The sequence below is a fragment of the Ambystoma mexicanum genome, chromosome 6p (assembly GCF_040938575.1).
Source record: "Ambystoma mexicanum isolate Mex_15411 chromosome 6p, UKY_AmexF1_1, whole genome shotgun sequence".
NCBI lineage: Eukaryota > Metazoa > Chordata > Amphibia > Caudata > Ambystomatidae > Ambystoma > Ambystoma mexicanum.
The window spans coordinates 385263278-385276927 of record NC_090935.1 but is presented as its reverse complement, the minus strand read 5'-3'; the positions used below and the strand labels follow the sequence as shown (position 1 = coordinate 385276927).

Here is a 13650-nt window from a genome sequence, read left to right as displayed (position 1 = left end):
ATGTCAGCAACTCTTCTTGGCTGCAGCTCCCAACCTTCCCACCCCCCCGATTCTCTGTGCTTCAGGTGCCTCGAGGGCTGAACATTGAATGGACCGTTAAAATTGTGGCATTACCCAAATTGACCTTTTACAATTGACCTTTTTCACAATTGACCGAATTATAGTGGTCCTAATTGACCTTCTGCACAATTGACATTTAAATTATTTTAGTTATTTTAAATATGTATTGGGTTGGTTTCGGATTATAAATAATATAAGGGGACTGGGTGGGGAGTTGTGTTTTTTTTTTTTGGATTGGACGGGGTGCTGCGGCAGGTTTCCCCCCGGATATATGTGCTAATTGACCTTCTAAATTGGGTCAATTCTCCTGTGGTCAATTGTGAAAAAGTCAATTCGTATACAACCAAAATTGTCACATTGGTTTCGTCACGTTTTGGACTATGGACGCCGACCTGATCCTACCACATTACATTAACTCTGACAAAACGTTGCTACCTACACATTTGCATTCTTTGCTGCCGATTTCCCTATCTGACCTTCCCTCACACAGTCTCTGCAATCGTCTCCATCTTTTTGCTATTATACTATGCAACACCCTATGTCTAGGAGTCACCGTAACACAACTAAGAAAACGCTAACTGGTACAAAACACAGTCCGAAGGCTCCTCCTTGCACTAGGCAATACATAACACATCGCACCAGCCTTCCGTGTCCTTCACTGACTTCAGATTGATCGATCCACCTTCAAGGCAATGTGACCACCCAATGAGCACTCCCCAACACAGGACCAGAATACCTACAGCATAATCTTGCACTGAAATAGGGTTGAGTAATAATGCATCAAAGTCAAGCCTTTATGATAAGCTCTGTAAGATGTTCTCCAACCAAGTGTTCTCTCTTAAATGGAACGTTAAGCACACCATCACAACGAAACCCAACCGTATCAACACGGGCACAACTCACTCACCTGCATATCTCTAAATATACACTTCTCGATTAGAAACACCCAAAACACGTATCTCCTCATCCGATAGAATACAGCTGAGACCCATGCAATTCGGACCAGCCGGTTATATAATCGGATGCCCCTGACTATCCCACTTACCTAACTGTTTGTCACAGCACCCATTCTCTCACCTGATGGGTTGCTGCTAGGGACCTAGCCACTCCCTGCCCGCCTTCATGCTGGCTGACAGTGCGCACACGCATTTTTAGAAATCCTTTCTTCACCTCTTACATCTCTGATTATGGTCTTCTGGATGTTCAACCCCACAAGGCTTCAAAGCCATACCAATGGCAGTAGGCGCTATACAAGTGCCATATAACAGAACTTAAAAGAATACATTATTACACCAGTTTCTACCAATTAAGTACATTGGGCAACTAATGCAGTAAATCGGCCTGCGCCCCAAGTGAAGCCAAAACTAAATTAGAGCTGTCACCAGCCTACTCCGTATAACCAATGGTGGGTGATATAATCACCGTAGGGGGAACATGGGGAGCTTAAAAAACCACCCTGTCCTTGGAGCTATTGTGGCTACCAGGGGACTTTGTTTACAAATGGGTTGCGGTCGTAGGGGAACTTTGGTAAAAGTCCCTCTGACTGCAAAAGGAGGTCCGAGATCAAAACCCAAGGGGGAAAAAGCTAAATGTTTAGGGATGCCTAAAAAGACAGAAGAAAAACCACGGATCGAATTTGGCCATCGTAAGTTACATGGGCAACACTGCATGCTTTTGGCAAACATTTTTCTTGGATTCCTCTCTTTCAGAAGCCGTTGAGCTGTTTGGCCCATTAGTTCTATAAACGTTTTTTGTATAACGGTTTCATTTTATTTCTTGTGCCCCCTCCTGCTTAGTAATGGGATGTTGTAAAGGCTCCAAAACCAAAGCAGAAACGGTAGCTATAGACTTGTGTTAAAGAAGTGCCTAGGTTTAGCAGCTTGTACGTTCTTGGCCATAAAGACCATAAGCACTGTTTCGGTGCATGGCACTCTAGTTTAATATGAAGGTGTGTTTGTTGCAGGCAGTGGACCACACTATACCTTCAGTGCTTTTCGGCACACTGGTAGGTGATGCAATCTTCATGTGTCCACAGTTGTACAAGTAAAGCAGAATGACTGTATGAGTAACCCCTCCAACTATACAATAGTTTTTTTTCACTTTTTGTATTACATATCATTTTTTCCTTTTTCTCTTGTAGTCTGCGATTAGCTTTGTTGAATGAAGCAAAAGAAGTGCGAGCAGCAGGACTACGTGCACTTCGATATCTCATAAGAGATTCCAGCATTCTTCAGAAGGTTTTAAGGCTCAAAGTAGATTACTTGATTGCCAGGTAATGAATTTCTTTGGGCATAAATGTTTTTTACTGACTATTACATTACTGTAGTCTCGAACACTGAAGAGCAGCTTTTATTTGCTCTCTAGAACAGAAGATGGTTATGAAAGGAATATGCATGTTTAGCAATGGTTTAATTTTACGAAAACAAGCCACATTATGAAGTCATGCGTTTGCAGTATTATACAAAAATGTATTCTGTTGGAGTTTGTGTTCATCTATTGGTAATTGTAATTATAACAGTCTGAAGAAGAAGTGGAAATGTCAGTATTGGATGTCATCTGGATTCTTAGTTTAATATTGTGTTCTAACTACCATCCTTGAACTGTTTTCTCTATAACCACAGATAATTCACCCATGGCAAATAAAAATAAGAAATTTGCCCTGTTTGCAGTCAGTGAATTGACATTCATGCCGGAGGAGAGTCACCTGTGCCTGACTAGTAGTTTACAACTTGACATTTTTTCTTCTGAGCCTACTAAACATAAACAAGATATTGATTCTGTATCCGCTTCGGCTGCTGTAGGGCCCAGTCAGTTTTGCTAGTTATTTATTCACGTATACCCTGCTGCTATAGGCCTCCATCACATTAGGAGTAGTAGGCCTCTGTTAGACGTCAATAGGGGACCTGTGTTTTAGCCCACTCAACATGAGATCCAGGGGCTGTTAATTTCATGCCTATCTTATTAGTTTTCCTAATTGTTATGTGCTTTAAACATTTGTGATTTGTTGTATGTTGCGTTTTGCATCATTAACGTACATTTTCTTCATCTCATTTGATATCTTGCAGCTCGTACCATTTGTGCGATTTCCCTTTTTTGATTAAAAACATATTTTGTAACATTAAGTCATGATATTGGTATATTGATGCTTATCCAATACATTTGATGAGACTTGCTTCATTTAAGGTTTTGTTCCCAATCTTGATGAATGGGGAAGGGGTCAAGAAGGTTGCTCAATAATATTTGTCATGCAGCATAGCCCATCTATATTTATAACTCATGAATAAGTAGTGTATCAAATTATTCCTAGTGGGAACAACTTTTGTGTGTTTATATAGTCATCCCCAGTTTCCCTTCAGAGTCGGGGGTTGCCCTCTTGTATCAAGTGTGACCTGTATAGCCAGCAAGCCCAACCATTCTACCAACATATACTGCGATGTAATAGCATTGCCTTCTCTAGAGAAAGATTTTTAATCTGACATGCAATAAAAGTTTACTTTGCAAATAAATTAATCTTTCATGAATCCAGCAATGCTGTGTTTTACTGTCATCTATATAATTTCTTAATTATTCTGTTAATCTCTATATATGTAACCATTTTGAATTTGTTTGCTGTTAGGAAAGATTTTCTTTTGTTAACTTTTCTTTGTCTTTGTCCGTTGACTTTGTAACATTATGTAAATATATGTAACTGTAACCTGCCTAAGAAAAGCACCCAGATGCCGGGCCCGGTGCACTATACAAATAAATAAACACAAATACACATAGTGTTTCTGTTTCCCTGTGCTCCATCTGCATTCAGTGTTGTTGCATCTGCTATCACTCCTATCTTCTCTAACTGCTTCTCTATTTCCTATCCCTCTCCTATCACTAAATCTGCCCTGAAGAAACTTAACCCAGGCCTTCTAATTACAGACACCTATGTCACGGCTTTCGCCAGAGATACTCACAGACATCCTCTTTGTCGTTCCCTCACTTGACTTGTGGACTCCACATGATAGCCTTTCTCTCTCCTATTGCCTCTTCGCCCATTAATGGTGGCACCCGCTGGGAGGTCCTCCTTGTCCTCTTCGACATTTCCAGGGTCACCATTAATGTCAATTGGAATGGAACCATCATGGTTCAGGGTCCTCATCCCAACTTTCTCCTCTTTGACAGACTCCAACCTCGCCTCTCAAACCTTACCTCTTCCCCCTTTACAAGCTCCCTTGCCTGCTGTACCTTCCTCCTCCGCACAGGCTCCCTTGCCTGCTGTGCCGCCTTCCTCCTGCGCACATGCTTCCTTGCCTGTTGTTTCTCCCCCCCTCTCCTCCTGCACAGGCTCCCTCGCCTTTCCTCACTGTCCCGGTTCCTTTGTCGGCCTTGGCTCGCCTGCCACCACAGTGACATGGTTCAAGGGCAGATCTGTCAGAAGCTTTGACACACTCCTCCCCAGACAGCTATGTCACGGTTTCCACCAGAGAGACTCAGACATTCTCTGTCGTTCCCTCACCCAACTTGTGGGCTCCACATGGTCTCCTTTCTCATTCCTATCGCCTCTTCTCCCATTAACGGTGGCACCCGCTGGGAGGTCCACCTTGACCTCTTCGCCATTTCCAGGGTCATCATTAATGTCTATCATACTGGAACCATCATGGTTCAGGGTCCTTAACCCAACCTTCTCCTCTTTGAAAGGCTCTTGCCTCGCCTAAACCACACCTCTCCTCCTGGATAGGATCCCTTGCCCACTTGGCCTTCATCCTCCTCCGCACAGGCTCCCTTGCCTGCTGTGCCTTCCTCCTCCGCACAGGCTCCCTTGCCTTTCCTCACTGTGCCTTCTCCCTTGGCTCCTCAGCCACCCTCCACTATCCCTCCGGCTCTTCTGCCACACCCGGGGGACGACAACCGTGCCCTACGCCCCCCGTACCCCCCCAAAAGACCTTCAAAGATGGCATGCTCCTCCATATTGTCACGCTTAACTCTTGCTCTGCTATCAAACACTTGTCTGACATCTGCAACCTCCTTGAACTCATGGATCTTGATGTGCTCGCCATCACCGAGACATGGTTCAAGGACAGCTCTGTCACAAGCTTTGACACATTCCTCCCTGAAGGATGCAAGATCCTCTGTTCCCAGGTTTAATTGGACAGGAGGGGGAGTGGCCCTGATCTTCCCAGAATGGATACCTGTGCCCATCATCCCCACTCAAGGCTATTCCTCCTTCGAGTGCCTAGTCTGCAGGCTCTCACTCTCTCCCAAATCTTCTCTCCTTATGGCCACCTTCTATCGGCCGCCAGGACAGTCCACTCTTCCTATCTGAATGGACTGACCTGGCCTCCTCTCTACTTTCCTCCTCCTCAACTCCTCCTGCTGGGTGATTTCAACATCCATCTAGACTCTCCTGACTCCTCAGTACCCTTTTGCAACCTATTCGATTCTCTCCACCTCTCTATCTTACTCTCTGGTTCCACGCACACAGCCACACTTAGGATGCGTTCATCTCGGCCGACATCCCTCTCTATCCCTCTCACTACCTCTCTCTCTTGGACGGAACCACTCCCTTCTCATCACACTTGAAGCTCTCCTCTCGCATCGGCACACCTGGCGCCTCCACCTACTTTCTGCCTCCTACTCCTGGGGTGACTCCCACCCTGACACAGCCCTTGCTAACTTCAATCTCTAACATCCTTGATACACTTGCCCCTGTCATGAGGGTCTGACTGAAGCCTTCCAAAAAGTGCAACTCGTGGTTACGAATCTGATCTGGCTGCCTTAAATGCAAGTGTAGGGCAGCTGAGTGGAAATTAAATTAGTCGGGCGGACCCTCTGAAAAACTGGCCTGCTGCCTTGTTCAAAGGCAATATCGACTCTGCATCTACGCCCAGAAAAGAGTATTTATTCAAGCCTGCATCTCCGCGGCATCAAACAAAACGGCCAAACGTTTCAAAGGCTATAAGGAACTGGCTAAGCCTGCAGCAGCCTCCTCTCCTGTCGCACCCACCCAGTACTGTTGTTCGGCCCTGGCTGCACAACCCAAGAAATCCTTTCCTCTCGCCTCCACATAACCTCATTCAGCACTACTTCTGGAGCCTCCCTTGGCCCCTCCACCACTTCTCCTCTATTCTCTCACTCCTCTCACACCTGATGAGGTCGCCAGACAAGTCTGATCTACGAAGGCTTCATCCAAACAGGTGGACCCCTGCCCCTCCAAAACCATTAAGGACATTGACTCTCTGCAATCTCTTTTGCCACTGGAGTTTTCCCAACTTCTCTTAAGCACTCTCTTGTGCACCCTCCACTTAAGAAACCCTCTGCCAACACCTCAATTCCAGCAAACTACCGCCCTATCTCTGGCATGGTAAACCTCCTTTCATTTCCGTCCGCCCATCCCACGTGGAACTTGGGTCCTTTCTCTCTACTACCACTCTTTCAACCTGTGGCATTACCCAGGGTTCTAATTATCCCCCTGGTTCTTCAGTGCCTACATGGCTGCTCTTGCACGTGCGATTGCCACTTTTATCTCTAACGTCCAGTATTAAGCAGATTGTTAGGCAGAAACCTGTGCAGTTCCCTCTGGGACCACTGCAAAAGATTTAAGACTACATACCAACGTTCCCCCTTTTAAGTGAAAGATGTCCGATTTATGATTAACAAACCGCACAACTGCTTACTGTCTTCCGCATAACCAATACATACGTTGCAAGCATGCCTATTTAGGGCGGAACTCAATTTTGTATGTGAAAATGTCGGAGTTGTGTACTGTGTACGGGCTACAGTAATGCTACTTGCAATGTAATCGTATGAGAAAAGTAAGCGCCCCCGATTGCTGTGGGGACATCTCCCTCTGAGGGTCTCCTCATTTTTCGGCATCGTGCTTTTAATTTGCAAGTAGAACATTTTTCCCCATCTACTACTGTGCCCTATCGCTTACAAACCTCTAGTACACAGTGTAAAAAAACAAGGCATTTCCATAAACTTAAAATTGTTAGCAATTTTGAAGGACATTAAAGTACCATATTGCACTATGTTATGGAGTTGCACACATTCTTAAATCTGGTACCCACTTTCAAAATATGTCAGCTACACAGTTAATACAAAAAGTACAGGAAAAAGATGAGGTTTTACAATCCAGTATAACAAATTTGTTTGCAAACATGCGTGGTACAAAGGAATACTGGTTCCGACGGCACGGAGACGTGCGTTGTATGATCAGAAACCTAGGACCACCGACTTGGTTTGTTATGCTAAGTTGTGCCGAATATGCATGGGAAGATTTACATGAGTTCCTACGCATCGCAAACGGCAACAAAAACAACATAGATATATTAACACCTGGAGAACTTTGCTCTCTAGATCCAGTTAATGTGTCAAGATATTTCCATCATCGTTTCATTGCCATGCTACACTTTATTTGCAATAAAACTGTTCCTCCTCTTGGAGAAGTGCAGCACTTCTTTTGTAGAAAAGAATATCAAGCGAGAGGAGCACCACATATTCACACGCTTTTATGGATCAAAGATGCACCGAAATTTGGTCACGACAGTGACAGCACTGTTTTGCAGTTTATCCAAAAATATGTCACTTGTGAAATCCCTTCTGAACAGACACATAGTGAGCTGCATGGGCAGATTTTACAATTTCAAAGACACAAATGTGGCAAATATTGTCGCCGCAAATACAAAAACAAAGGTAAATACTACACCAAATGCCGCTTTGGTTTCCCTAGACCAGTTAAAGAAACAGGTGAAGTAAACAACTTCATGTCTTCAGTTCGACATAGTGTTAAAGGTAAATCACCTAAGAACACGTTTTACATAAAAAGAAGGGAAGAATCAAAATATATCAATGATTAAAATGCAATCATTGCCCTCTTATGGAATGCAAACATAGATGGGCAGTACATTACAGACAATTCCACTGCTGTTGCGCGATTTGTTACAGCCTACTTAACAAAAGCAGAAAAAACAGAGCTTCAAGACCTCTGGGATGACCTAGCATCAGACAAAACATTATCACAGAAATTGTACAGCCTAGGCATAAAAATGCTCTCTCATAGAGAGTGTGGAGCCTATGAAGCAGCAGAACGTTTAACCGGTACTGCTTTGTATGGAAAAATCAGACAACATAGTATGGCTCAGTCTTGATTCTGCAAAATCTAGAAAGAGTGCCAAAATCATATGAGGGCATAGAAACAATTGCCAGAAATGATCCCAACAGCCAAGGCATTCTGAAAAACAATTTACTGGACACATACTATCCAAAGAGGAGTAGCACTCTGGAAAGTATGTGTCTATACCACATAGCTCAAAACTTTGCATACAAAAATAATGTAAAACCCGATGACTGATTGTGAAGGGAGCTCAGTGAAACTAACCAAACGAAGCTCAATTAATCATGTAAAATTGTCATTAAAATGTCCTCAACAGAGAGAACTATATTACATGTCTCTGTTACTACTTTTCAAACCATGGAGAAAAGAGGAAGACGTAATAGATAACTATGACTGCTATGAAGATGCTTTCAAAGCAAATGAAAGCGCTATCACCGATGTGAACTTTACGCAGTACAAAACAATGTTACATAATGAGCAGCAACAGTAAGAAGAACTTCAGGCCCAACTAGATAAGGACTCTTCCGATAGTAGTCAACCTTCTGTAACAGGAAGTCAAGACCCACTAAGACAACCACTAATAGCAAATGAGGCTGAAGTAGCTATGGCAGAAGTAGAAAACACCATGTATCAGTATCAAGAAGATACAGAAGACTTAACTGTACAACAAGCAAAACTTAACAACGAGCAGCGCACCATTTTTGAAGACTTAACAAAACAAAGTGTGCATGGTGTACAACACGAAAATAAAGAATGCACCTGCCCAAATTACAAACCTACACTGCTGTACGTCAGTGGTGAAGCTGGATCAGGGAAAACATTCTTAATCAAAATCATCAGCAAGTTCCTTCAACAATTGACAAACAACAAACTGTCAGCTGTTGTTACGGCCCCCACAGGTCTAGCTGCCTACAACATAGGAGGTGTCACTTTACACCGATTACTACTGCTTCCAGTAGAGCATCAGAATAAATTAGACTACTACAAACTTTCTGCAGAAGCTGCAATGGAATTACGCAGAGTATTGAAACAAATGAAAATGCTACTAATAGATGAAGTGAGCATGGTCTCCAACCTAATGGCTTTGATTCATCTCAGATTGCAAGAAGTACTTAAAAGTAACAACGAAGAACTCTTTGCAGGGAAACACATTATCGTTTTCGGAGATCTTCTACAATTGACACGAGTGAAAGGTGAACCGATTTTTAAAACATTAGGCCACAAACTCTGCCAGAAAACTGTTGGTAGCATAGGTAATGTTAACCTTTGGCAACATTTCCAATATAGAGAATTAACTGAGAACATGCGGCAATCTGCAGATCCCACTTATGCCAACATCTTAAAAAGTATTAGAGTTGGTGTATTATCGCAAGAAGCACAAGTTGTATTGAAAAACCGGCACATAAATGCACTTTATGGTGACCATGCATGTGCAACTGATGTTATGGAACAAATAGCGCGTAAAAATGTCAATTGTATGGCCTTAATGCCAACTCTTGCAAGCTGTTTCAAATTGAATGAAACAATGTTAAGTAAAAAATGCATCCAATACTGGAAATTAGCACCACAGACAAACTAGACTTACATGGTATGACAGTACCCATGTGTGAGCAAGCCACAACAAGACTAAATAGTTTAGAAAATTCAATCTCCAACACAGCTAGGTTGGAAAAAATATTGAAATTAGCCTTAAATTGTAGAGTAATGCTTAAACGTAACATTGACTTAGAGCAAGGGCTAGTTAATGGAGCATTGGGCACAGTTGTTGGCTTTCAATCATACCCACATGATAGCAACATTCAGTTTGTCAATATTTGCTTTGATAAACTTTCAGAAGTGAAAAGGATAGGGCGCTCAATTACTCGATTCCTGCTCTTCAAAGACATGTATGTGCGTAGAGAGCAATTTTCTCTAACTCTTGCATATGCAGTTAACATTCATAAATCCCAAGGTCTTACCCTAGACAAAGCATTGATAGATATAGGAAACGGTCTTCAAGGAAGGCATGAGCTACGTAGCCTGATCACGCTTACGTACACTTGACGGTCTATTGCTAATGAACTTTGATGCAAGCAAAGTCAAAGCTGATATTCCTTGCATTCTAGAATACAATAGATTGCGTTCACTGTACACCCCTCATCTTAAACAATACCCTATTCCAGCTAAATTAAATGTGGTAAAAGAAAACTAAATGAAGCAGAAATGCAACGGAATCCAACAGCAAATTCAGAAAAAAAAGAAGCTAAAGTTTCATCAATTACCGCAAACATAGAAGAACCTACTAGGGAATGTAAACCAGGGGTGTCGGCAAAGAAGCAACTGAAATTCTGAAAAATGCACTCCGATAAAGAACTTGCTGGACCATTCAAATTTGCAAATGAAAGTGGTGTAAATTGCTATGCAAATGTAGCAATGAATATTCTATTTCAATTGCAACCAATTGTTAACAATATTTACCTCCACAGTACAGACCAATTGCGTTTGCAAATGTTAGTGCTGCATAGAAATGCAACAAGCAATTCTGACAACACATAGTGTTCATGGAGTAAGGCAACAATTGGACGACTGTGCTGGAATGGTGAGATTCACTATGAACTCACAAGACGATCCACAAGAATTTCTAATGTACATACTATTAGTATTGGAAAACAAAAGCATACCTGTAAATGAAATCTTCCAGATTTCGTACATGTGGAAACATACATGCACTCTCTGTAGCAAAGTGATACAGGAAGAAATCCCAAATGAGTGATTTGTGTATGTTTCCATTCCAAATTGTGAGAGCGTTCAATTTCAGCAACTTGTACAAAATGCAAAGCATGGCAGATTATGCACGATCTGCAATTCAGACAATCGCTCCACCTTACTGATACAATCACATAGTGCCTACATAATACTTATGCTTCTACGTTATAATGCAGATGGCACCAAAAACAACTGCAAACTGACTGGATTCACACACGGTCAAGTGTCACTTGGAAAGAAAACCTTTACAACAGTATGTATAATCTACCATGCAGGAGCTACAACCAATGCAGGTCACTACACTGCATACATTAAAAAGAATTGTGGATGGTTCGAATGTAATGATAGCACCATTACTCTAAAGCTGAGATTGCCAGCTAATCTTAAAAATGCGTATTTAATGTTCTTAAAGCCAAAATTTACGAAATAATGTGTACTTCAATATTTAAAAAAAAATTATGTGAACGACTACAAACAGTTGGAATACGCCAACAGGTATCAAACTACCCAAGAGGATGTAAGAATGACACAAAGAAATGACTATCACAGATCGTTGGGAACAAATGCACAGGTATCTAAATGTTCTTAAAAACCGGCAGGAAGGCAACAAACATAACATTAATTGGAAAGATGAAGGATACACTCAAAGGAAACAATGAAGTAGTTAGTACCATAGTAAATGAAGGTTTTTTTAATCTGACAAGGATTTCTTTTCCCCCAGACCCAAGGATTAGAAAAGCAAACACAGAAACTGAGCGCAATGCACAGTACACTGGTTTGTAAACTAAATATGAGGGTAAAAAAAACGGTAAACTGTCTATTAAGCAATGTCGTAAATTTTCAAAAAATGCAACGACTAACATACCTGTTTCTTTTATCACAGAAATGGAAAAAGGGATACTTCCGCCAAGTACGATAATCATTTAAAAATTGTATGTGGATTCTGAACAAAGTAAGGAATAAGTACATTGGCAGTCATTTTCTACACCTGCAAATCTACACGTCTAATCTATGGTACTAATATGCTGCAGTGCCTGTAGGCTGGCCCTTACATCTTCGGTGTGTAACCTACCATGTACGCCTTACAACCAAGCTACAAGGAGTATAGGTCCTAGCCAGAACCATCGCTGCATATCAAAACCATGGTCCTTGTAAATTAGCTACTTAGAAATTTACTTTTCGGACCATCGCCTGTAGCCATGCAGGCAAGACACTAGGGCGTCCACACAACAAGCGCATTACACAACACCCATATTCACTTGTAACTCCACTGCTTATGACTTCTTCAGTCTTGGGTGCATGGCCTTTGGGCAAGCAATTAAGAGTCTGGGTCCTGGCTAGAAACACCACAGCATATCGGAACCATTGTGCCTTGTCATTGTACTATGTACAAACGTGGTTCTGGGAGCATGGCCTTTGACCATGCTCCCAAAACGCTACACCCCCCCCACAACCATCTTAATGATGTTGCATAGTACAAGTGTACCAAGAGCTGAGATATGATGCAGTAGTTTGTAGCCACAGGCTACAGAGGCGAGTTTGAGGCCGTAGCTTTATGAATGTATGGGTATACAGTATTTAAAATGCATAGTTACTTATAACTGCAGTGCTTATTACTTTGTTCAAATACTCTGCATCCTGGCCACTACTACCACACCATATGACATCCATTGTGGCATATAAGTACACTACGAACAAATGTACTTTTGGGGGCATGGCCTTTGGCCATGCACCCATGATTGCAGCCCCTCCCCACAGCCGCTAGAGTGATGCCATGTCGTACCCATTGTGTCTTGTAAGTACACTACATATAACTGTGCTGTTGGGTGCATGGCCTGCGTCCATGCACTCATGACTGCAGACTCTCCCCACAGCCACTTGACTGATCAATACTAGGGGTGTCTCTGTAGCTCTGAAATGCTGCACTGTTTGTGCGCATGGCCTAAAATTGTAGGTGCATGGCCATACATTTCAATATATGGTTGTGAACTGTCTTATAACTGCAGTGCTTACAAGTGTCCTGTTGGGTGCATGCTTGGGTGTATGGAATGCAGCCTGCAACCATGCACCCAAAAGTACACATCTTGTCCACAACCACCGCACTACATGAAACCCATGTGGACTTGTACGTGAAGAGGTTATAGCTTTGTTGTTGGGGGCATGGCCTTCAGCCTTGCACCGAAGAGTACACGCACTCCCCACAACCAGGCTATCGATGAGCATTATTAAGGTGGTATCCATGGGTGTGACATGCTGAAGTATTGGTGGCCAGGGCCTAGAGTTTTGGAAGGAAGGCCTTCGGCCGACGGCCATGCATCCAAGACTCTAGGCCCTGGCCTCAACCACCATAGCATTTGCCACCCATGGCGGCGTACTGATGAATACAATAACCATAGGAAAAAGTATTGCAATTACGGCATGGTATCAATTTCAATGTTCCCTAGCACCACACGTGTCCTTAGAACTGTTACAAGTTCCCCATGCACTGCACGGACTGAAATACTGCCCTTATTGGACCCCTCATTTTCTGTGCTTACAAGGAAGCCATAGAAAATACATCATGAAGAAGGTATAAGTGAGTTACTGGGCGCATGGCCTTCGGACATGCACCCAGCACTACAGAGTCTCCCCACAACCACCTCAGTGATGTGTGGTAGTGTTTTTTTTTTTTTCTATAGGTGTGGTATCCTTCAGTGCTTCTAGCCAGAGGCTTCACTCCTAGCTGTATGTCCATAGATCTTACATGCGATGGGTGTGCA

At 42.7% G+C, this 13650-nt stretch overlaps 1 protein-coding gene across 2 annotated transcripts in view; it reads left to right on the top strand.

The window, feature by feature from the left end:
- The window catches only part of RICTOR (RPTOR independent companion of MTOR complex 2), a 1615046-nt gene that overhangs the window by 83009 nt on the left and 1518387 nt on the right, over positions 1 to 13650 (top strand). For both annotated transcript variants that reach the window (XM_069627164.1, XM_069627163.1), the window contains exon 5: positions 2201 to 2332. In XM_069627164.1, coding sequence (XP_069483265.1) covers positions 2201 to 2332 — 132 coding nt within the window. The remainder of the gene's footprint in view (positions 1 to 2200; positions 2333 to 13650) is intronic.